Here is a 25,417-nt window from a genome sequence, read left to right as displayed (position 1 = left end):
AGTAGCTCTTAAGGGTGTACCATCGATTGAAATGCTCCTTTATTATCACGCCCATTTCCGTAGGAACTGTTTAACCAAAATGTTAACGTTAAAAAAATTAAAATATTATGGAAACCTTCAAACTTACAAGTCAACACAGTCAACATCATGGTCGCCATCATATGGTGCATCAGGATCGAGAACAGCAGATTGTAGTTGTCCAGTACCCGAGATCCCTCGTTGCCGGCATCGATGAACAGGAAACCCAACATAACCGCAATACTGATGTTGACCCCGATCCGAAGATGCGTCAACGTAGCGTCCCTCTTACCCTTGATTATACCTCGCTTGATCAATACCTCTAGCTGGTACCACTGCGAGGTCGTCTGAAGATCGTCGTTCTGTTCGATAATTTTCTTCAATGGATACTTCTTTCGTAGCTGCTCCAGCTTTAACACTTTCCGCTTGTCACTAAACCAGTCCGTACTCTCTCCGTTACCCATCTCCATGACCATAGTTTGGATCTTCTCCGGACCATGCTCGGCACAGGCCAGTTCGATCACTGCGTGGAAGATCATTTGTTATTCAAAGAACACGACTTCTATAAAAACGGAAGAACTTACCGTAATCCGCAGGGTTATGGTAGACGGGGCAGGGCATATCCACGGACTGCAAAAAAGGAACCAACTTGTCCGTCGAGCCCTGGTACATGCACTCGCCACTGGACAGTACGTAGACCTGATCGAACTCCTGGAACAGTTTGGCCGAAGGTTGATGGATGGTGCAGATGATCGTTCGACCCTGTTTGGCAAGGTGTTTGAGTAGGTCTACCACCTGGTTGCAGGAGTAGCTATCCAGGCCGCTGAATTGTTCAAGAGACAGACCTTGGATTAACACCTTTTCCCCCAATCATAATGTAGATCAACTTACGTGGTGGGCTCGTCTAGGAACATGATGGTGGGATTGTTGATCAGCTCCAGGGCGATTGAGAGGCGCTTCCGCTGACCCCCGGAAAGGCGACTAGTGAGCGTATACTGGTGTTCGTACAGGCCGAGTACGGTGAGGATGTCTTCGATCTGGAATTAGGAAAATTATCCTTTGCTGTAATCTACAAACTCTAGGATTCGTACGATTTCTTGCTAATGAGCTGCAGCGACTGAAAACGAAAGTTGTGTTATTTATGTAGTGACAGAATTTTGGAAATCAGGTTTCACGAAAATTATCATTGATCTTCCTTGAGTTCCATGAAGGTATACAATAATCCAACAAATAAAAGGTGCACCGGAAGCGAGGGCGGACTCTCAAAGAAACAGTTTAGTTTAGCCATTCGCTCTGTCATTGAGATAGCGGACGGAGCCAGGCTAACGAAGAGGAGAGGGCTCTGCTTTTACGCGGTGGTCACTCTGGACGTGAAAAACGCCTTCAACAGCGTCAGTTGGAGAGCGATTGCGTCGTCGCTCATCCAAATGAGGGCCTGGCATATCTGTATAGGCTAGGCGGGTGTGCCACAGGGGTCAATACTTGGCCCGGTCCTGTGGAACATCACGTTCGATGAGCTCCTTCGAATGAGCCTTCCATGGGGAGCTGAACTCGGAGGATTTTCGGATGATGTGGTCTTCTTAGCAAGAGGCTCCTCGTCAGCGGAGGTACAGCTTCTTGCTACAGTAGCTATCCAGGCAGTGGAAAGCTGGATGCACTCCAAGTGCTTGCGCCTAGCCCACCACAAAACCGAGATGGTGCAGATCACCAACCTGAGCTCACCCCAAACAGGTACCATTGCAGTTGTTTGTTTGTTTATTGTTCATCAACAGATCACATATTGATCCAAATGATATGTAGGTTAAAAATTAAAGACAAACAACAATTACACGGAATTTACCCTAAACTTTACTTAAAGCACTACGGATTCTTCTTCGGAACGATTTCCTCGAAAAGTCAAAACCAAAATGATCGGAGAAGCGGTTAAACGTCCTTATCGGACCAATTTGCGCTGTATTTGCTCCGCAATTGTTCTGTCGAAGAGGAGAAAAAAAGATGATCGCGATTTCTCAAGCCTCAAGATCGTACGCTGAGTTGGAGTGCGTCTAACAGTGCAGTCTCTACGAAACAGATCGGCGACAATAGAGGCCTGTTTTGCGGACCGGCGGGCCTGCAGCGTGACGATGTCGATAAGCGGCAGCGGTTTTCGTAGTTGGGAATTCGGAACGGGTCTTGCCAGTTAAGGTTTCGGGGAGCGATACGCAAAAAACGCCTCTGGATGGCCTTGATACGCTCCGAGCCATTTTGGTAGTAGGGGCACCTTACAGCCGAGGCATATTCGAGGAAAAATCGAACGAAGCTGCAGTAAAGACTCTTGAGACAATAAATATCCTTAAAGTCTTTTGTCATGCGGAGTCATGTGCCAGCTTTGGTCCATCGAGAAGCAGCAGCACGTCGTTGAAGTAGAACAGGAATATTATGGGTCTTAAGTGGCTCCCTTGAGGTACTCCAGAAGAGGTAGGGAATTGATTGGAAAATTATTCACCTGTTCGTACAATAAGTTTCCACCCCAATCATCCAGGGAATCTTTTGGGTGTCTTGGGAAGAAGATAATGGGAATCGTTATTGTATGATAATGCTCCATGCGGGTTGTCTTCCAAAAACATGTGGGATGGTAAGCCGGATTCTTCCCGTAAGTCCTTAATATATTGCCAAAACGATTTGGGTCTAGTTTTAAAACCACGCTGTATCCGGATAAGGTAGCCCTGCAACGATATTGGTTTTGGCGTGAAGAGACTTGTTCCTCATGTAGTAGCGGAGAGCTTTGTTCTTGAGTGCTTTCATTTGTCGCAACTCTTTCGTGACCCAGGGAGCACATACATAGATCAGTGGCTACTGAGCATTTTGGTACGTGACGATCGATGTTGTAGTTGATGATATGGGAGAACTTCATAGCAGCGGCGTTTGGATCGGAGGATTCGAGTTCTGAAAACCCCAGTCGATGACGTCAAGCGTTTGTGAAAATCGAGAAAAAAGGATGCTGGCTTCTTGGTAGGAGCCACAATTTCAATCGAAAGCAGCAGTGTTTGGTGATGAGGAACAAGCTTAACCAGAGACGCAGGAGCTAGTTCAATCGTAGTCAATTGGGATCCGTCGTTAACAAAACAGAGATCGAGCAAGCGATCATTCTCATTCTCAAAGCTGTTAATTTGGTGAAAGAGTTGCTGTGCTGAATGAGTCGAGAATAAAACTGGAGGGCGTAGTAAATGAAAATATCGCTGGATAAGCAAACAAAAAACCGCACTGGGAGGAACATCATTTTAGTCCGGCCAGGTTAAAGTCACCAATAATGAGAATGTCGTTCTCAGAAACAGTAAGGGAACATAACCGGGAAAGGCCGCGGGAAATCGACTCTGCGGAGGTCGCGCTTTTGGAACGATCAAGGGGTAGGTTTAAAACCCCGAGTACTCGGATCGATACGGATCTACACCAATTCCTGATCGTTCCTTGATTCATCGTCGATTGGAGTGGCTGAAAGATCGGATCAGATGGTAATCAGAACTCCGCCACCGGTGGATTTAGTACTGTTGTGAGGACCTCGATCACGCCGGAACACTTTGTAGTCGGAGCTGAAAACCTGACTAGAAAGAGTTCTGTCGTCCAGCCAGGTTTTGGTGAAAGCGTAGCGTGAGCATGAGGGGCTAGCAGATATTCGTTGACGCAGGAGTTGATACCGCCAACATTTTCGAGCTCAGGGCCGGGACGACTGATGCCGCTAGCTGGAATCAGCGCGACTGAGTCGAAGGGCTCCGAGATCTCCGTAAAACCTGGCTCGTTGCGTTGGACCGTGTGATATCGTGTCCAAACGCGAAATTAAGTATCTAATGGTGATGATCGACGACAGACTCAGCTTCACGAGTCATTCCGACTACGTGTGTAAGAGAGCAGCAATGGTCACGACCGCACTCACACGGATGATGTCGTGACCACGTCAATTTTGCGGTACGGGGCGGCGGCCTGAAGGCAGGGCCTGGGAAGACAGTGATTTGTACGAGTACGTACGAGATCTTGCCAGTGAGGACTCGATGTCCAACTGGCAGCAGCTGTGGGACAGCTCAGCAAGAGGAAGGTGGACCCATCGTCTGATCCCGCACATCGGGCTGGATCGGAAGAAGACACTTTGAACTGGACTTCCTAATGACCAAATTATTGACTGGTCATGGATGCTTTATGAAGTACCACTACCGGTTTGGACATGTTGCTTCGCCATACTGCTTAGATCGCCGTCTGTGGGCCCGACACGACAGTAGACAACGTGGAGCAGAGGATGTGTACGGATTCCAAAATTTGTGGTCGGCGATGGGTTAACCCGGATCATGACTGCCCTGCAGAGGAGCTGGAGTCAACGGCAGTCCGCAAACGCGGAAGGATGACTCCATCACCTGGGAGCAACTGAGTAGTCACTTGATCGAAGCAACAAAGATAAGGCATCATCTTCTGCGTGATAATGATCATGGGTTCGCCGAGAGTGTGTGTAGGATACCCCACCGCCGTAGTGCCGCTTCATATGGCGGAAACTGCGAGGATAAGACAATACCTGCCTCCGACAATACCGGACCTCATAGGAAGGGGGTAAACCCCTGTCGGGGGATACCAACGGGTAGAGAGGTTCTCGATGCCGTTCGAGCCTCTCAAGTCGGTGTAGGATGTCGTCACTGTCGGAAAACATCCGAGTTGTAGCGTTCAAAGTCCCGAATGTGTACCGAGTCCAGGACAAGCAGCTCTCGATCTTGTACACGACGGACAGAAAATGCTGCGGACCAATAATCCTAGGGTTGCCAGCCAAAGGGATACATGAAGACTGGACTACGTCCGGAGTAGACTGACCCCATCGACGGGGGGCTGCCTAGAAGAGTGCGTCCGACCCCACACGGTTTGAAGCTACAAAGATAAGGCAACGTCTTCTGCGTAGTTCGTGCGTAGGATGCTCCACTTTCGGGGAGTATCTGAGTACTGCGGTTTCCAACGGCCAAAGGTGCGGGGATAAGACTTGACCTTCATTGCAGTGGAAAACGATTAAAAAAAAGAGCGGGTAGAGTGGCTCTCGACGCCGGGTGAGCCATTCGAGTCGGAGTAGGATGACGTCTTTGTCGGGAACCATCCGAGTAGTTGCGTTAAGTCCCGAGCGTGTGCTGAGACAGGCGTGAGTCTAGGATAAGCTGCTCTCGATCGGCACACGTCGGGTATAACGGTGGAAAACCTCTAATCCTATGGAGATAAGAGGTCGAGCTTCGAGTCGTTAGAGGAGAGGCCAGAATTCGAGTCTTCAGGAGGTGAGGTTTGTGTGGTCAACCTCGAGTCTTCACGATTAGAGGTAGGGTCTCGAGACGCAAGAGGATAGATCATGCTTTTATTCAACAAGAAGTGGAGTATAAATGGTTGTCTCGAGTCATTACGAGGAGAGGGCAGATCTCGAGTCTCTAGAGTGGGCCTTGAATCGTAAAGAGGAGAAGTCAGCCTCGAGTCGATATGATTTCCGATTTTTTGGATCGATTTTTAAACCTTGGAAAAATCGATTAAATCAGTTTTTATTTGATCCGATCTTTGGATCTTTTGAAGTCTTTTTATCTATTTATTTTGAGATTTAGTTTTTTGTAGAATTTGATACCAGCATCATCCTAAAGACTGCTTTTCATTTTTGGTGCTTCCATGCCAATATAATCGAGCCGGACATGGCTTCAATGCAAAGTGTTGTTTTAAAACAACAAAATCGAAATGTGTAGGATCAAAAGATAGCGTTTTTCACCTCTATACACTCGAGGAAAACCAGAACTTTAATCAAATGCTCAAGTATTCAAAGATTCCATACAACGGTCACTTGAGAACTTACTCAGCCTTGAATGGAGTATCAATATTTTAAAGCATTTAACATAGCTCAAGATTTAATTTCCTATTGAAACTCTCGAGTTTCATAATCGAAATTCGGTAGAAAGCTGCTCAGCATTTGAATGTGACCATAGAAAAAAGTATTTTTTTTTTTTATTAAGGACCTTTTTGACATTCGGTCCCAAGAAAAAAAGTAGTATTTCTAGAAAAATTCTTCATTTTTTTCTACATTGGAATAACTACATTCCTCAAATTCATATTTTAATAATGTCTCTACTTTTCATGGAAATTATACTTGAAAAGTTTGGATGCATGAAGAATTGAACTTCAGCTTTCCAGATGATTGCTGATTACGTTATCTGTGTGCTATGACCAGTGGCTGAATTGATGGTATTAAAAACACCAAAAATCCGTCCTTTTCAAAAAAAAGCGTTTCACCAAGTGGGCCAACTTAAAATGGTTGAATTGATTTAATCAGCCAGTCGTAAGGGTAAATGCATATGTTCATTCTAGTTTTGATATGTCGTAGACACTATACCAAAGTCATGAAAAGTTAAACCTAAAAGCAGCCTTCAGGCAGCACTCCTCATTAAATTTAGGAGATATACCTTGCAGAGATCGATCCTTTTGCTTCGATTTTTTAGGTGGATCGATCCTGGAACCATTTAGCTGAATCGGTCTTTTCCAGAAGATCTAATTATCCTAATTATGAGTCTTCCCATTGTATCTGTGGAAATCACATATTTAAATCAGCCATTCAAATTTTTAAGACCTCTAGCGGATGATAACGATGATCTCGAATATTCGATGTTAGAAAACATTTCCGGATCTGACCTTGCTTACCTCACTATATAAGCTTATTCAACTTGTTACGACAGGAGTATTGCTTAAGTATTGTAATCAATAACAATCAGGAGAAAATCAGTAGTAACTACACATTTGGTCAGAATTTGAACTCAATATCTTTTACTGATCATATTTGAGGCTTACGAAACTTGTGTGCACAAAAGCACCCACTTAAGCTTCCAAATAGTTTTAACTAGCTAAAAGCCTCCGAATTCCTTAATTTTGATTGGATAGTGAAATTTAATGTGGACCATGTGTCGATCACTGATAATAACTAAAATTTTCCTATGTCGGAAATGTGCCGTTAAGTACCGTCAAACGGGGCATCATGCAACAGCGGGGTTCGATGCAACATTTATATAACACTACATTGAATCAATTTTTAATTTAATGTATTGTAATAAAGTTATATTTTAATGATATCAAAATGATGATGACATAATTTCTCGCATCTTAAGATAGTTGTCTTAAGTTTTTTTATTTATATGTAAAATTTGAAAAATCGAGCAATAAATGTACAAATTTTAACATTTTTTGATGCCGAAAAAAAGTTTACCCAGTATGACGGATCGGCTTGATAAAATTACCTACAAACTTTTTACAGGTTTCCTCATGTTATACCAACATTGTTGGTGTAAAAATATTGTTCGAACAATCACCCAATTTTTTTAAATGAATATTTTTAAAATTCAGTTAGGTGTCTGGGGTTAAATGCAACAAAATGCAAATCAAAGAAATACCTTGTAAATCTCGTTTCCATGTGCTGGAATATGAATGTTTTGCATCACGAGTTTGTAAACATTTAAATTTCATTCATCCAAACATTTATTTTTATTATTTCAGCTTGTAGAATTTTTCGTAGTATTATTTAACCCCTAAATGTATGCAGCATCCTTATTTTCAGAAAAAATGTGAAAATTAGTTTTAACAGACCCAAAACCTACTGCAATTGGTGTTGTCATGCGTAAAAGAATTTAAGGCATCGCAAATATATTAAAAACTATGAATTTTCGTACGTGTTCAGAAGATTTTTCATTAAAAACAAAGTTTGTTGCAAGTTACCCCATTTTCTAAGGAGTGTGAAAATGGCATGTTTTTAGAAAATTAAAAATAACTGAAGAAACCAATAATTCTTTTAACTACGCCAATTTGATACCCCAGCATCCTTAAAACTTTTGATGCATAAAGGATACGATTAACTGTGAACATAAGTTTTTAAGAAGCCATTGAAGTGAAAATTGTTGCATGTTGCCCCAGTTGACGGTACCCTCTAGATTTGTTCTTACCAGCTGTTTTCTTCTCACTGAACAGTTGGCATCCCCCAAAGCTGTTCATCCTAGCTCTTTGCAGGCGTTAGTCCGTATACCTAATTACTAACATTTCGAAAGCTTGCGTTTCAATTTCCACGAGGCGGAAGTCTGAGCCACGCCAGAAAGTTCCCCAGGCTATTGTTTTAAATTCTTATTTCAAGGCGGAGGTCGCGCGACGTAGCTAGGCTTTTTAGTTTCTGTTTCTTTTGGGTGGAAGCGCCATCTTTCAAACTATATCATTTAATCGGCGGAGGTCTGCGTCGTGCCAGATGGCTGAATCAACGTTTTGTCAGGCGGAAGTCTTCATCGCACCATCTTTCTAACAAAAGCCCTCCTTTAGGCGAAGATCTGTATCGCGCCACTTTTCAAATTTTCAAAATGTCACAAGCAACGTTCTTTCAGGCGGAAATCTTCATCGCGCCATCTTTCGAACAAAAGCGTTTCATCAGGCGAAAGTCTGCATCGCGCCACTTTTCGAACTGTCCCAATCTCACAGGCGGAAGTCTTCGTCGCGTCAGTCAGCTAAATCAACGTTCTTTCAGGCGGAAGTCTTCATCGCGCCATCTTTCAAACAATAACATACTAACAGGCGAAGGTCTTCGTCGCGTCAGACATTAGAGAATCTTTTTGAAACTTAAAACGATGCATCATGCCATTGTGCACTGCTACATAAGCATCTTCTTCTAGTTTTGAATCCATATTTTACAAAGTAAGTAACCAGCACTCATTTTTTTTTTCGCGATGAGGATGAACCACATTCATGAGCGGCCATGCTGGGGAATGGCGAATTATGTTCGCCCAGTACCCATGGACCCAGATTAGAAAAACGGGGGGGTGGATGACGTGGTAGCTCGTCGTGCCTCAATCTTCTTCATGGCATCTTTCCTGATATGTCACGATACGAATTTCTAGTAACAAATCTGCAACCATATATGGCAAGGCCGCTATACAAATTTGTTTTTGAATGCTAAATTTCAGCGTAAATATCGCTCTAAATATGTATCTCTTCTGATACACAAGCGATCAGTACCGTAAACTGGGGGAACTTTGATCTCCGGGGTAGCTTTGATCAGCATTAAATTTTTGCAGATAATCATGATTAACTAAGTAAAAAGTTAAAATATCTGAAAACTGTTTACTACGTTTGAAAGCCTGTAAATTGAGTTACAAATAAGCTAAATTGGTTTTTATTAGGAGATTTTTTATAATACTTAAAATATAATTATAAAATCTTAAAATATCTGGTTTTTTGAAGGCTCACAAACAAACATTTCTCCTGATCAAATTTAAGCATTTAGGAGCAAATGGGTTGTTTAATGTGAAAATTCAACTTTTTTTTGGTTTAGGTTGAGTTTAAGTGTTATTTTTATGGTCATTTGATGATAATTTTTGGATATAGAAAAAAAGCGGTCATTTTCCATGAAAAAGCCTGTATAGGAAAAATGGCTAAAAACCCGATCAAATGGTAAAGTTTGAAGAAAAAAAGAACGTGGGAACAGTACGAGGACTTAGGGAATTGCATGAAGGTAAAATTTTATTTGTTTTCGAGGCCAAAAAATATCGAGAAATGTTTATAATTTTGGCCCCTAAATGTATGCAGCAACATTGTCCATCTCTCGAGTATATTTGTTTTTGAAAGAAAATGTTGAAAAATTCAATTTAGTCCAAACAAAAAATTACTGTTATCGATGTTTTGAGCCTTCTGTGCTTAATAGCATCAAAACAATAAATTTGAAGATGTTGAGATACGTAAAATCCAAAGTGATCAAAGTTACCCCGAAACTCGAAATCTGGTTTTGTAACAAACATTTAATTATGACCACAAATGTCGTTTGAATTAACTGCAATCCATGATCATGTTTAAAACTCCTCACCTCAGTAAGGGTTTTAAAGCTTTTAGGTATTACGAAAAAGCAACCCCTTCCAAAATATTCAAAAATAAATGAAAAAAGTGATCAAAGTTCCCCCAATTTACGGTACGTATTTATTGTTTAAGATTTTCTGTAATGTGTAGTATCTAATGAATGATATCTAAATCTGAATCTGAATTTAAATCTTATGAAATTAGTTATAACAAAAATGATAATTTCGGTCGTTAATATTATCAGCAGCTTTTTAATCGCATTTCATTCCTCCAAAAAACCTTTCATGGTTTTCTTTAAAATACTTGATCAAAAAATTTCGTTTTAGACGCATAAAAAATAGTTTTAACAACCAATTTGTTTTTTTTATTTTTGTTTAGTTTGAAAAATAAATTATCATTATCCTGCAAAAATCCGGCCTTTATCCAATATAACCTGGACAACCGGGCCGGAGCAGACTTTTTCCAAATTTTGTATTAAATATCCGGATAAAACCGGGTCATCTGGCAAGCTTAAGATAAAACTTACAATCGATTCCTTCTCGTGCCGGGACACATCCGGCCCCAGCTTGAAATCGGCCGAGGCACGCATGTTCTCCAGCACCGTGAGCAAAGTCTGCAACCGATCGTCCTGGGTAATGTAGCAGGTCATCCGCCGGAAGCTGTTCAGATTCCGGATGCGTCCATTCACGTAAACTGCACCCTCGACACCGGTCTTCCGGTAGCCGGACAGAACATCCAACAGCGTCGATTTGCCCGCCCCCGATGGGCCCATGATGGCTATTAGCTGTGATCCGGGGAATTTCCCACTCACTTTGTGGAGAATCTCCTTCTGACCTAAAAGTGGAAGAATCGGAAAGAACAGAGGGGAAATATAAATTATAGTAATAAACAGCGAACAAAACGATTGATTACGCCCAACGATTTGTTGGCGGGGAGGAGGTGTTGACAATTGAGTGCAACGTAATTATCACTAATAAGTGGCATTAGATGTCTTTACTGAGCTGCTATCTTATCTGTCCTGAGCCCTAGGGCTCAGGAAGCACTTTTGTTACGACGAGCAATGATGACGAACTTGGCTGGACGTTCCAAAGTTCAATCGTTTCCAAGCGAGAGATAGCAAAAAAAGGCAGAGAAAGCTTTCCGAGTAAATAGTTCTGTAACACAGAACACCGGTTCTGATTGGCTTCAGCTGGATTCCGATAAGGGCGATCAAAGTTCCCTAGAAAGAGGGGCACGTCAACCCGGAACTGAATCAATCAGAACCACCAGAGAGAAGGTGCTTTCGATCGATCAGATGGATGGCTGACATTGATGGCTGTGGGAACTTGGACTTTGGCCGAGATCGTTATCATTATCGGTGAATTGTTTACAAATCGTCTCATGTAACGTGTTTTGGACATTCAATGGAAAATAGTTTAACGGGGTGATGATTGGATTAACTAAACACGGAATAGTACTATTGCATGATACAAACGGGTTTCTACGGAGAGAGTTACTAGATGCAGGTTTGGAATAGTGAAAAATCTGATCTGTTTTGAACCTTGCTTGATAGGAAAACACTTTTTGCATGTGGCAGTCGATTATTCTTTAAATATATGTGTAGTCTTTGTGGAAAGTTCATGTAGGTAACCTTTCTAGGTTGTGTAACGGTTGTAAACAGAACTTATTGATTTTTAGAATAAAATAAAAATATCAAACAATTTTTTATTTAATCCTACAGTGGAATTTACTTTAATGCATAACAACACTTATCTCATAGGAATCTTTAGAAATTTTAAGGCGCAATTGTTAATCAACATTTTTTATTGTCGAAGTCCTACTTAAGAGTATGGAAAGTGTTCCTAAATGGGCCTATCGGGTTAAATGCGCCTACGGCCGTTTGACGAAATGACTAACAAGACAACATATCTTATGAATGCATTTTGAAGGTGATACGCTTTGAACATAAGGCAAGAAAGAATTGTATGAATAAATCAGCTCAAAAAACTTTAAAAATTCATACCAGGTTTTGAAACCTTTTGATGTAATATTTTGACTTTAAAAAAATTATACGTAAAGAAGCTTAAAACAAAAAGTTGAGTTTTTGTTTTTTATTCAAATGAACATGTTTGTAAAATGCCTCTATCCTAAAATAACAGGTAAAATAGAATATTATATTTTTACCAACAAAAATTTGAATCCAAGCTCTAATTAACATATTAAGAGAGAATTGAAGATTTCAAATCAGGTCTGAAAAAGTATTTCTTATGGATGAACTGCCTCCATAATACGGCAACCCTAACTTTTTTTTACTCTATAAAATTATAAAAGAAAAAGATATTTATAAAACTTCAGCTTTGTCGTATGAAAGTTATCAATTTTTAGCATTCCTAATGGAAATATTCGAAAATATTGGCAAAAAAAAGAAATTTTGCATAAGACGTAAATAGGCGCATTTAGCCCGCACAATTTGAGGTTCGGGCGGTTTGTACACATACATATATCTATGTTATATTTGATTAAATCAGTACTCTGCTTAATAGGCGCATATAGCCCGCTACTCCCCTATGACCAAAATTCATTCTATCCACTTTTTTCGGTTCAGATATCTTCAGGAAAATTACAATTTTTACATTTTTTTTGCATTTTAACTGACAATTAGAGACTTCAAGAGGATCAAACTGGTAAAAAAAAATTAAATACCTATACCTACCCTAATTTGGTGTGTCAGTCTTAAAAGGTGTTCGAATGAAAAAGTGGCCTACTTAAATTTGTCTTATTTTTTTTCTCATCATTCATATAAAAAACCTGAACACAGGGCCGTAGGAAGAACCGACTTATGGGAGGGGAGCCGTTTAGAGACTGATTTTTACCCATGATTTTTTGCCTAACAATGCACGAGTACAAAAAAAAAAAATAAAACAAATTATGTTTGTAACTAAAAGATTATTTATATTTGAGTGCGCTTACATTTAAAGTATTCATTTTAAATCGTTACATTATACAATAGGTCTTAAAACTAAAAGGCTAAATTCGCATCCATCGATGGTTAATACCATTTAATTTGCTTAGGAGTCTGGTCGATCAAACTTAGTTGATTTGGGTATAAAATAAGTTTCGCTTGCCGCTTGTATTAAAATGTTCAGAGTCTAATAATGAAACCTCATTCGACCAAATTTTAAGCCACACTTCTCGTTACTCAAGTACATATATTAAGTAAATCAGCAGAATTTTGTCTATTCGTTCTGAATAAAGAGATGCCGAATTGTTGCGCCTAACGGCTAAGATTTTCTCGCGGTCCTGAATGTGTTAATAATGTTAAACAGTTCACAGACAAAGTATAGAATTTTGTGCAGATTTTCTAAAGTGAAGATCAGGTACCTGTTTTTTTAACAGCAAATATTTTTCATAAAGAGTCAATTCTGGCGTGAGCTTTCATTTCGTCGTATGTAAACAAATGTAAACAAACAGGATTATTACGAAAAAAATACAAAAAATTACATAAACTATTCGCAACTTCTTTACATTTAGAATATTTGTAGCCCTGCACAACATATTCTATTGACGAATACAAATTTTAGAGTTGTTTTGATAACTCTATCAGCGTTCTGTCAATTCTTAAGATGTTTCGTACGACGTAATGAAAGCTCACGTGAGAATTTTTAAATAAAATTATTTTAAATTGAATTTGGATTTTTTGCATAAAACAAAGCTTAGAAAATTAGCTCAAATTATACTTTTTCTTTGTGATTTCCTGCTGGATTGTGTGTACAAACTCATGTTGATCAAAAATTTGAAAACTGAAAATGGAATTGACAAGCAGTCTTAAGTTCATGATCTCTTGAATTCCTCAACATTTTGTGTGGATTGTTGAATTAATATACTACATGCTATTTTTTTTCTGATTTTTGAATCTGCATTCTGAATCTGAATTCTGAACCTGAATTCAAAAATTGAGCTTTGAATCTGTACAAAAAAAATACGAATTCCGAGTCATAGTTCTAGATCAGATCAGATTTAATGAGCCATCCAAACAAACCATTAAGCACTATTATAAGCTGCATCTGGGCTTGCATTTCAGCATTCCAGTGCCTATAAGCTGTTCAGAATATTTACTAATGCCAATAGGCTAGGTGACATTCAAACGTCAAATAAGCCCTGTGTGAGCTTAGAGAGCAAATATTAGTGCGAATAGCCGGCTTTGTGTATGACATTTTGGAAAAAAACGAGTGATAGTTTCACTAAAAAGAAAATCTCCAATCGTGCTACTTTTTGAATCAGTGGATTCTACCGGCGATAAAAATTACATTTGATTTCATACCGGAAGGACAAAGATGAAACTGTTCCAGCAATATCGGAAGCAGAAGACCAGGCCGCTCAATCTTAGGCTAACCAAAAGTGCCGGTGGAACACGCTCGAGCTGTTCAACATCCCGTTGAACCGAGAAGTATGAAATGCCAAGAAAGTGAAAGGTTCTGCGAAAACTTTTAAGGAAATGGATAAGGCATCGGATCTTCCGGGGAATACTACCCGAGTAATCCTGGAGGAGCAGAGAAAACGAGCGGTTCATCTATCAAGTTTGCTTATGCTAGTATTTCTGCTAAAAATTTTGCTTATAAAAATTAAAGAAAAAAAGTTAAAATTGAAATACTGAATATTTATTGTGTTATTCTACTGATGTATATATTCGGAAAAAAATTGTGTTGTGCTATGAAAAAACTTAGAAATGAACCAAAAACTTTCCCGATAAACATGGATGTTTTTTTTATATTCGTTTACCACTGCTATGTTGTTATTCTTCATGTTTCATTGTTGTGACGTTCAATTCCTTTTCGGGGCAACGGTAGCGTATTTGGATTTAAATACTACAAATTTCTCAAAATTGAGACATGAACGAAATAGTTTAAGAGTCAAAGGCGCTGATAAATTCTTTGTACTGGTAGGACCTGGTAGGTTATGAGTTCAATTCCTGTTTCTCCAGCAAAAAATTACATACGACGAAAAAATTTACAGTTGGGAAAAGGGTAAGGGAGAAAGGAAAACAGATAGCTAGCGGAGGATAGAAGACAAAACATAAACAATTCTTTTTTTTTTCTTTTTCATCCAGTGGGTTGCACCCACTGGAAATCAGCTGATTTGTTCTGATTTTCATAAAAACATCTTAAATATAACCGAATTTGTTGTTAAACTATGATAGAATTTAATAAATCTGTAATAAAATAGTCTATCAGAAAATAATGTTCGATTCAGATGATATTTAAATGGTGTTTTACGATATGAACTGCAGGCCGGCCAAAAGGATGTTGTATTAATCAAGGCGTTATAGTACCTATATTTCGCTTTCATTTATGCAATCTTAGCAGAGCTGCTTATTATTTTCATGAATCAAGAGGTGCTTTCGCTTCACGTTTTCCTGATTTTTGGCGAAACCACCTGGCACCCCTGGTGTAGGGTGATGCTTCTTTTTGGATTTAGAAATCAGACATTAGATTTTTAGTTATCAAAATGGCGTCCAAGCAAGAGGCGCTACGAACAGAGGTGCCAGATGTCCTGGTTTATCAAGATTTGTCCTGATTTTCGAGAGAGCGTCCTGATTTTTCAAAAACTCTCACGTTGTCCTGATTTTTGAAAATTGGTCTTTTAAGTGTCCTGAATTGTCCTTATTTTCATAAAAACATCTTAAATCTAATCGAATATATAGTCAAACTTGATAAAATCAAATAAATCTGTAATAAAATAGTTGAACCCATTAAACAGATGCTAATCTTTGGTTCAGACGATATTTGAATGGTTTTTTGATATGTACTGCATGCCAGGCAAGACACGAGAAGCGCTGATGGGGTGTAGCAGATAGGCTTACGGGAGTCTGGTTTTGGTATGACAGGCTTACTGGGTTCGATTCCCGGTATAAAAAAAAACTTTTGGGTTCGAATCCTATACAAGTAAGTGGCCGACAGGTAAGATATGTTTCCTCAATTGACTACATTAAAAGAATGGTCAATCAATTGCCAGCTGGCCATGTAAATACACGGATGCCGGAATACCTGTAAGTAATCTAGCCCTCCTGATTGACTCGTTCTTCCATACCTTTCATCAACACAAATATATATACTTCATAACAGTTCATACCAAGCCATGGAGTCCGGATATGGTGTACGCGTTGCATTGAAAATTTGTCGAACTTATTAATCTAAGAAAGCATTTCTGGAAATTAGAATAATTGGCACAAGATTCTAGGCCGGATAGTCTTAACAAGGTTTTTGCCTTTTTGCCTTCCTTTAAACTATCCTAAAATTCCTATAAAATTATGAATTGGCACAAAAACCATAAGTATACTAGGTTCCACAGAAAAAAACAAAAATATTGTTGATTTTTTCAGTACAAAATATTCAATTTTTCCATACAAAATTAAAAGTTCAAATTTACTCATGTAAACGTTTTTTTTTAATTCTGCATAAAATGATTGATAAGTTTTAAACCAAAACAAAGCTTTTAAGACCCCCGGGTATGAAAACTCAAAAGTGACCTTAAATCGACTCAGTCTATGTAAAAAGGCAGCATAAAATTGTCATTGGAATTCTCATAGAAAAATTTCCATTCCAGTTCCCATAACATTTTTTTTTGGTTATTAGCCGGGGCAGAAAGACTATGACAATAAACCCTCGTTCTCCATCTGGATCTGGAAGTACACTGGTAAAGACGTTAAACTAGCTAGACGAAGTAAAATCATTGCTTTTTGTTCGTTGCTCATTCTTCTTTTTTCTGGTATACATTATCCAATTGGATGAAAATCCGTTTGAAAAAATTTTTTGTTTCGCTTCGCTTTATGCCAGTATCAGGTAAAGCACTCGTATCATTTTTGAAGCAATGCACGTTTTAGCATATTTTTCAGATAGAGTTAGCTCCGATCGGCATTAGAATTCTGCAACCCCTTCTTTGAGTGTAGTAAAGATATTACATGTTACACATTTTTTGAGCCTTGAAACACTAGTTTTCAAAATTTAAAAAAAAAACGTTAACTTTATCGACCGACATATATTTTTAATGTGAAGTTGGGCACTGAATCCGAAAATTAAATTCGAAAAAATCTAAGTAGAACAGTTTTTGAGTTATTTTCCAAATACGAAATTTTGGAAAAAAAAAAATTGTGCTTAGATTCGAATAGCTCGGACTGCATAACATTAATTTGAAATCTCTTTTTAGCATACTAAAGGTAATAACTTTGCTATCAATCATCTGAACTTCACTTTTGCCCATGATCAATAGTATTGCTGATTTGCAACAATACTATTGCATTTTTAGAGAAAATTTTGTTACATCAACAGTTTTAGACTCAATGGTAACATTTAAGATGTTTCATTTTCTGATTCGTATGAATGAGCGAACTCTATCGAGAGCAAAATTATTTAAAGATATATTTTCGTTTGGTTCGAAAATGAAAAATTAAGCAAAATTATTAAGGTTGAATAGACATCGATCATTCCTGTTAGAATACTTAGGAAAAATCCCAAAAGACCAAGACCCAGCTCCGGATCAAGTAAGGTCAATTCAGTGCAAACAGAAAACCTTAACTTTATTTTCCCCGGTTGTTCAAAAATACAAACTATTTATAGTTGCCTGCTCCCCGATTAGGGCTCCATTTTCGTCATTCGCGGCTGATAAGCGCCGCTCGGAAGGTCGCACGTTTATTTGTGTAGAATTTTTCCAACTGTACCCAAAACCCGTAAACATAAACACACTATAAATCACCATCGATCATCAATCTAGCGACCGACGACGCAATCCCTTCTCGTGTCGAGGGTTTTTCTTTTGACACGCCATGCCGCAATCAGTGCAAAGTGCTTACAAATAGTGACGACCATTTACGATTGGCATGCGGTGATTAACGATTACGATTTCCCGCGTAAATAGCTCTTGATACAGAGAGACTTAGCCACTTAGTTGGGAAACACCAAACTTAGAAACCATCAGTGGAAAAGTGGCTGTAAAATTCCAACCAAGCCCACGAATTGATAAACATAATGAATTTGAAAACATCATCAACAAAAAACCGAGGAAAACCTTGAAAAGGTCTTTGCCAAAAAACGCTTATCAATGAGAAGGTGTTGCACCAATCTTATCAGCAGGACTTGACGATTTTTCGGGTGCCTGTGAACAGCTGAAAAATTCGTGAGTAATTAGACATTGGTTCAAAGAGCTCTAATCTTAATCGACTAGAGAAAGATCAATGATCCTTTTCGATAAGATTATTTTGGCTAAAAAATTTGTGCCTTGAAACGAGCTTCAATCGAATGAGTTCTCAACACGAGTTGATTCAAGGCGCCTTCAGAGATCCGAATACAATGTAGTTATTGTGATATCTAACTTATGGATTTTAAAGATCATTATTTAATTCATCGAGAATGAAATAGCTAGTGTTATAGCTGTTTAACAGGGGCATATCTTTTGGCATTGAAAAACAATAAATTCAATTGACATCACTGCTGTGTGCTTAGCGAGGTTTTGCACAACTACTTTTCATGCAATGCTTCGTTACACGGACAAATCATTTCACACTTTAGTGTGTCAAATTTCACACATTTTGGAAATAAGTAGACCAACACATTAAATGTGTGAAGGTACCGCTGCACACTAATGGGAAATACCGCTTAAGGAAACGAAATGTGTGCGTTTCACACATTATGCAAAAAGCGTTTAAAACGAGAAATGTGTGAAAATGTCACTCTGTTCCAATTCAGGTAAGCGGGAGATGATAGTTTCAATGTTTTGGAAATAAAAACCTCAAGATTAGCAATTTAAATGGTTTTTTTTATTGATGCGAATAGATATGCGCTACAAAATAAAATCGTTGAGTACGGAAAAATTCGTCTTTAATCCTAAAGTGCTGGTTCCATTTATGTGCCGTCGGGTAGCAATACCTGCATACCTCTCCTATCAATAACAGGTAGGATCTGAAAGACGAAATAACGAGTTAGATTATATGGTTTTTCAATCAAAATACTGTGGATTACTTGCCACAATTCTCTTATATGACTTCGTACGACGCTGCAGCTGAATTTGCATGATGAGGTGGTTCTTTCTTTGGCTCGCACAAAACTGATGAAGACAAAGCAAACACAACGATTGAGATTTCACACATTTTTTCCTTATCCGCTTGTTCGGATAATGTGTAAATTTCGAACTAGGATGGTGTGTGAAAATCACACTCCAGTTTGACAGCTCCATATATTTGCTGATAATGTGTGAAACGATTTTGCAAAATGTGTGAAATGATTTATCAGTGTAGGCATCCAGCAGTGATGCCAATTGAATTTATTGTTTATCAATGCCAAAAAATATGCCCCTTTTAAACAGCTTTAACATTTTTTGCTGAAATAAATTCAAAGTTAAGGTCTTGAACAAAGTTAAGCCGAAAATTTCCTTCTATGAACCCATACCCATACAAACCTAAAAGCTCAAATTTACTCATGTAAACGTCAATTCAAAAGTCAGCAAACAATCATGGATGACTTTTGAAGCAAAATGAATTTTGAGCCCAGGGTTTAAGATATTTAAAAATGATCCGAAATCGACTCAGTCTTGGTCACATAATGACAAACAGAAAACAGCTGACGGTTCCGTAAAAACAGACAAAGTAGCAAGTGCAAATTGATTAATATGGGATCTGTTTTTTGCTGAACGGAATAACAAACAGCAGACTGGCTCAATCAGTCAATTGTTTTTTTAGCTGAGAAAGATTTTTAACATGTAGACAATAGATTACTCGACAAAATAAAACAAATAAAAAAGGGCTAGAATAGATTAGACAAGACTAGACAAGACTAGACAAGACTAGACAAGACTAGAGAAGACTAGACAAGACTAGACAAGAATAGATAACACTAGACAAGACTAGACAAGACTAGACAAGACTAGACAAGACTAGACAAGACTAGACAAGACTAGACAAGCCTAGACAAGACTAGACAAGACTAGACAAGACTAGACAAGAATAGATAACACTAGACAAGACTAGACAAGACTAGACAAGACTAGACAAGACTAGACAAGACTAGATAAGACTAGACAAGACTAGACAAGACAAGACTAGACAAGACTAGACAAGACTAGAAAAGACTAGATCAGGAAAGATTTGAATAAACAAAACAACAACATAAAACATATATTTGAACAGACTTGTATCAAAGTCTGTCCTCAAAAAAAAAATATTTCTTCAAAACTGAACCCATCTACGACAAAGAAATTTCCCGCGGGAAAGTAATCACATCACGTCACAGTTGAACACGCGTGTCCAATGAATGCACAAGTAGTCAATGTATGGTGCAAATCAATAAAACGGGACTGTTAATCACACTTCTTCCGTGAGATTATTATTGAAATAATTGTCTTATTTTATGGTGCGACCCAGCTATCGCCTGGTGGTTGATGAAGCGATGCCTCATAGGGATTTTTTTCTTTTCGTTTGCAGCTTCTGAAAGTCAGCCAATTGAAAAAAAAAATGTTGTAAACCGATTATCACATAATAATTGTCAGGAAATTAATTTCTCTGGGTAATTGCATTCGAATGATAACGAAACAAACCAATGTCGGCGTGAGGAAACAAGTAGAAAAAAAGTTAAAAGTCGACTTAAGGTTTCAAACTATCACGAATGAATGTAAGCTGCTTGATCTAAAAAGAACTAACTTTTCAACTTTTTGTTGTAGTCCGTTGCATAAGACTGTGCCGATTTGGGGTCATTTTTGAATTTCTCAAACCCTGGGATTTTAAATACTTTGTATTGGTTCTAAACTCATCCATATTCTTTTTGGAAAATATTTTAGTAACGTCATCCATTTTTTTTTTTTTGAAGAGTTTTGAAGTCACTTTTAGATGAGTACATTTGAACTTTTTTGTTTGTATGAGAAAAATGAAGTTTTTGTCCTCGAAAATCAGCATCATTTTTGTTTCTCATGTGGAACCGAGATTGCTAATGGTTTTCGTGTCAATTTTAAAATTCTTTAAAGGAATTTTTCCGCTGAACAACTTTGTCGAATACCGTAAATTACTATTTTATTAGGCAAAACAGGTAGTAGCTTCAGAATAGGACTGTATTTTATGGCATTGAAAAACAATCAATTCAACTGACATCACTGCTGATGCCTAGCGACGTATTGCATAATGCCTTTCAAGCAACACTACAGTAGGCACCAGCAGTGATGTCAGTTGATTTGATTGATTTTCAATGCCAAAAGACATGCCACTATTCAACAGCTCATCACCTTTTTACCTCATAACCCAAGCAACCAAAAGTTAAATATTTTCTTGAATGAAGGCTTTGAAAGTTACATATTGGCTGACAAAGTGGATGAACTGCCCAATTCCCTTGAGTAAACTTTATGATTTATAAGTACGTTGTAAGAGACTTAAGTCACATAGAGGGCACAAAAGTGCTCAACACGGGATTTACTAATTCACAAAATGTGCATTGAGCTGCTTTCAAAATCACATCACTACTTCGAGCTTTAGTTTCAGTTAGAACAACATCTAGGCGTGGTGTTGTGGTAGCGTGTTCGATTCTCACCACGAAGGACGGGGTTCGATCCTAAAGCCATGTTTTTTTTAAGTAATTTGGTTCAATAAGTAATTTTGCAATTGAGCTATTTGTCGAGTTCCAGCGCGTGGCTTCATGGCGGCACCATGTACTAAACATTGAGATAGAGAGAGAGTTTTTTGGTCATTTCACTATTTTTTGGAAACTGAATTAAAAGGCCATTGAAAGCTGAATAGAAAAACAATAAGACTGGAACTTGAAAATATAAATAAGAACTTGAATTTTGAGCCGCATAGAACGTACTTCATATCAATGATGGGGCTGAGTAAGCTTTGTACCTGTTTTATGGAACTTTTGATTGCTTGGGAACATACGAAATTGCGGTCTTGGACAAAGTTTCAGCGAGAAATTCCTTAAAAGAATTTATAAATTAACACAAAACCCATCAGCAGGTTCGGTGCCATAGAAAGAACAAATATTTTGTTGATTTTTCAGAACAACATTTTCAATTTCATCATACAAACCTAAAAGTTCAAATTTACTCATGTAGACGTTACTTAAAAACTCTGCAAAAAATCATGGATGAGTTTTTAATCAAAACAAGGCTTTAAGGACCCCAGGGTTTAAGAGATTCAAAAATTAATCAAATAATTTTTTAGGAGTATTATTATCAGACAAATTTCGGCGTACCACTCCATGGCCTTTTTACCGTAATGGCAAGATGCCAAATCCGGCCAAAACAGTACGGAACAACCGTGTTGCTTCAGGAAAGGCAGCAGACGTTTATTCAAACATTCTTTCACGTAAATTTCTTGGTTGACAGTCCCGGAAGCTATGAAAATGCTGCTTTTCAAGCCACAGGTACAGATGGCTTGCCAAAACAGATATTTCTTCGCGAACTTTGACAGTTTCATGTGCTTGAAAATATCTGCTACCTTTCCCCTTCCTTATGCCGTATCCCGGAAGCTGCTTGTAGTCGGCTTTGACGTAGGTTTCGTCGTCGTCTTCCGGGATCGCGCTTTGGCATTCGTATTTTGTTTATCATCGTGATTTTGAATCACTACCTTCTTGTAAGTCGATAGTCTGGCTCGTTTTTTCGCTCGATGCACGGTTGTAGACGATACACCCAGCTTATTTGCGGCATCTCGGAGAGAGAGGTTAGGGTTCCGCTTGAAACTACAGGCAACTCTCTTTGTCGTCTCAGCGGCTTTCAGTTTTCGATTTCCCCCCGATTCAGACTTTCTGGCTGTCGACAAACGTTCCGCAAACACTTTAATTACATTTGTAACGGTTGATTTGGCAACTTTTAGCGATTTTGCCAGCTTTGCGTGCAAGTAGCTCGGATTTTCGCGATGCGCGAGCAAAATTTTGATACGCTGCTCTTCTTCCTTGGACGGAATTTTGACAACTGAAGAGTGAATTCCAAAATCAAAAAAGGAGCAACATTCTACACACACACACACACCGTCAAAATGAGGGGTGTTCAGGTTTTTTAAATGCAAAATTGAAAGAAATACGTCGAGTTGATATTGACCAAATTTTGACCGTATCACCCTTTATTCGAAATTTTATAGCAACTTGTTTTCGTGACAGATGATTCTATAAGCTTTTCGTGTAAAGGGCGAACACGAATTAATAGAGACACATTCAACAGGTCAAAATTATTACCCATTGGGTAAAAATCAACACACTTTCTCATTGATGTGTATTGTTTACATGCTGTCACACTCAAAGTCAGGTTTTTCGATTCAACGAAAATGGAGGCGAACCAACGTGAGTCGAGAGAACAAATTCTTTCCAAACACTTGGAATTTTCTAACCCGTCGCTCCGGCAGTTGGGAAAAATGTTGAACAATCACCATTTAATCGTCTCCAGAGTGTTGAAACGGTTCCAGGAGCGGTTGACGTTGAACCACAGCAAAGGGACTGGATGAGAACCTATACCGGAGAACAAAAAGACGGAGGGAAAGGTTAAAGCAAACCCTAACGTCTTAAGCCGTGTTTTGACCAAAAAAATCGGCATGTCGCAGAGCTACGTCCAGAATGCAAAGAAGAGAGCTGGAAAACATACAAACAAGGTACAGAAACTTCCCAAACCGTGATGAGCGGCGACAATCGACGGCAGAAACTCGTACACGGAAGCTCTAGGAGAAGATGCTGACAAAATATGGCTGCTGTATGATGGACGACGAAACGGGTAAAAAAGCCGATTATAAGCTAATTCCGGGGTTGGAATTTTCATATACAAGAGCAAGTTCGATGTGGACGGCAAATTTAAGAAGAAGAAAATGTCGAAGTTCGCCTACAAATATCTCGTTTGGCAGGCAGAAGTGAGCCTTTCGTGACAAAGGGCACAGTAAATGGCGAGATATACAAATCTGAGTGCCTCGAAAAGCGCCTTTTGCCGTTTTTGCAGCAGCGCGACGAAGCTCCGCTATTTTGGCTAGATTTGGCATCATGCCACTATTCTAAAAGTGTCCTGGAGTGGTATGAGGCCAATTCAGTCCATTTTGTTCCAAAGGATATGAACCTGCCAAACTGCCTGGAGCTCCGCCCTATGGAGTAGTACTGGTTAATAATGAAGCGGGAACTTCGGAAGAGCAAGAAGACAGTCGAAGACGAGAAGGGCATGTTAAGAAATTAAAAAAAGAACTGAGAAACTGGTACCGGATGACACTGTAAAGACTTTGATGGAGGGTGATGCCCTGAAAAATGCGTGAAAATGCGTTCAGTTTTACACTCGAAGTTCCATCGATTAACTTTTCTTTTGATTTTCGAAGTATGTATAAAACAACCCAAATATTTTGTTTTGATTCTAAACATTTTAAGTAAATTGGCATGGCATTTTCGATGCCACAATAATGTACTTATACTACTCACCGGAATGCGGACAAGATCTGGCTGTGTAAGTATATTCACAAGAAAAAATTTGCTATCCAGAAATCGAAATCAAAATCGCACGTCACTCTTTCAAAACATGTTCAGATGTTTGTCGTGCTGTGACAGAAAATACAACGAGGGTCACTGAAACACGTATATCACTCCTGTATTGCCACCATGCGTTAAATTTCTCATTAAAAAATTATGCCGAACAAAACCTAAACTATTCAATCCGTTTAATATAACGATATTTCAATCAATCTAACATGTTTGCTGAAACATAAAAAACTAATTGAATTAATGTCCTTGCTGAACACTGAAATGCATAATTTATTTAATGCAATTTTCTCAATTTATGGAACACCAGTATGTAACTAATAAAAACAGTATTACAGTGAGCGAAATAAGAATAGCACCACTATGTGTTTTGCTTGTTAAAATATGAATGTTTGAAAATCACCAAAATTTTCTTAAATAAATTGTTTTGAATTGTTTAACGGATAAAACAAGCATAAGTTTACTTTTTTCGGACGTTGCAATTGGCGTTGAGGACCAAAACTATGGAAAAAGGGTGCGAAATAAGAATAGGACCACTTGTGTTTTTCAACGAAAACAAGATTATTTCTAAAAATTTACCGTGTAAAAGTGAATAATATTGCTTCTACGAATTATTTGAATAGATAACTGCATTTTAAGGAGTTTTCTAGAATTCCAAAGATTTTCAATGGTTTTGAAAAGGTGTTTTTAGAGATGCTCTTCTAGAACTAAGGAATTTGATATTTGAGCTGTAATTCTTCACCAAACTACTTATTTTTTTCATTAAAATGACGTGAAATGATGAATCAGACATTTTTGGTTTATTTTAAATCGGGAAAAAACAGGTTCGAATTCATAAACTTAGATTTTTTTTCAGTAAACATCACTTTTTCCAGTTTCAAGTCATAGATGGCAGCACTATCTTGCCGTTAAAACCAAATTAAGTCTCATTATTTATTTTTCAGGCTTATTGATGCCCATATTCATCATTTCGAGGTAGTTTTCCAACACACTTTTGTTGGAGTTCACGCTGCAGACATCTTTTCCGGATTTGCAAAAAAATCACCGGCACAAGAATATACTACCGCCAAAATTCCTGTTCATCTCAACTTCCGATTCAATTTCAA

General features: G+C 38.5%; 1 protein-coding gene across 1 annotated transcript in view; it reads right to left on the bottom strand.

The window, feature by feature from the left end:
• The window catches only part of LOC129741310 (ATP-binding cassette sub-family G member 1-like), a 50,643-nt gene that overhangs the window by 8,589 nt on the left and 16,637 nt on the right, over positions 1–25,417 (bottom strand). The window contains exons 2-6 of the mRNA XM_055733032.1: positions 10,391–10,698; positions 910–1,055; positions 603–841; positions 128–541; positions 7–66 (exon numbers count right to left, since the gene is read on the bottom strand). Coding sequence (XP_055589007.1) covers positions 7–66; positions 128–541; positions 603–841; positions 910–1,055; positions 10,391–10,698 — 1,167 coding nt within the window. The remainder of the gene's footprint in view (positions 1–6; positions 67–127; positions 542–602; positions 842–909; positions 1,056–10,390; positions 10,699–25,417) is intronic.

The sequence above is a fragment of the Uranotaenia lowii genome, chromosome 2 (assembly GCF_029784155.1).
Source record: "Uranotaenia lowii strain MFRU-FL chromosome 2, ASM2978415v1, whole genome shotgun sequence".
NCBI classification, from domain to species: Eukaryota; Metazoa; Arthropoda; class Insecta; order Diptera; family Culicidae; genus Uranotaenia; species Uranotaenia lowii.
Note: the sequence above shows the minus strand (reverse complement) of the source record. Positions and strands in the feature narration are given on the sequence as shown.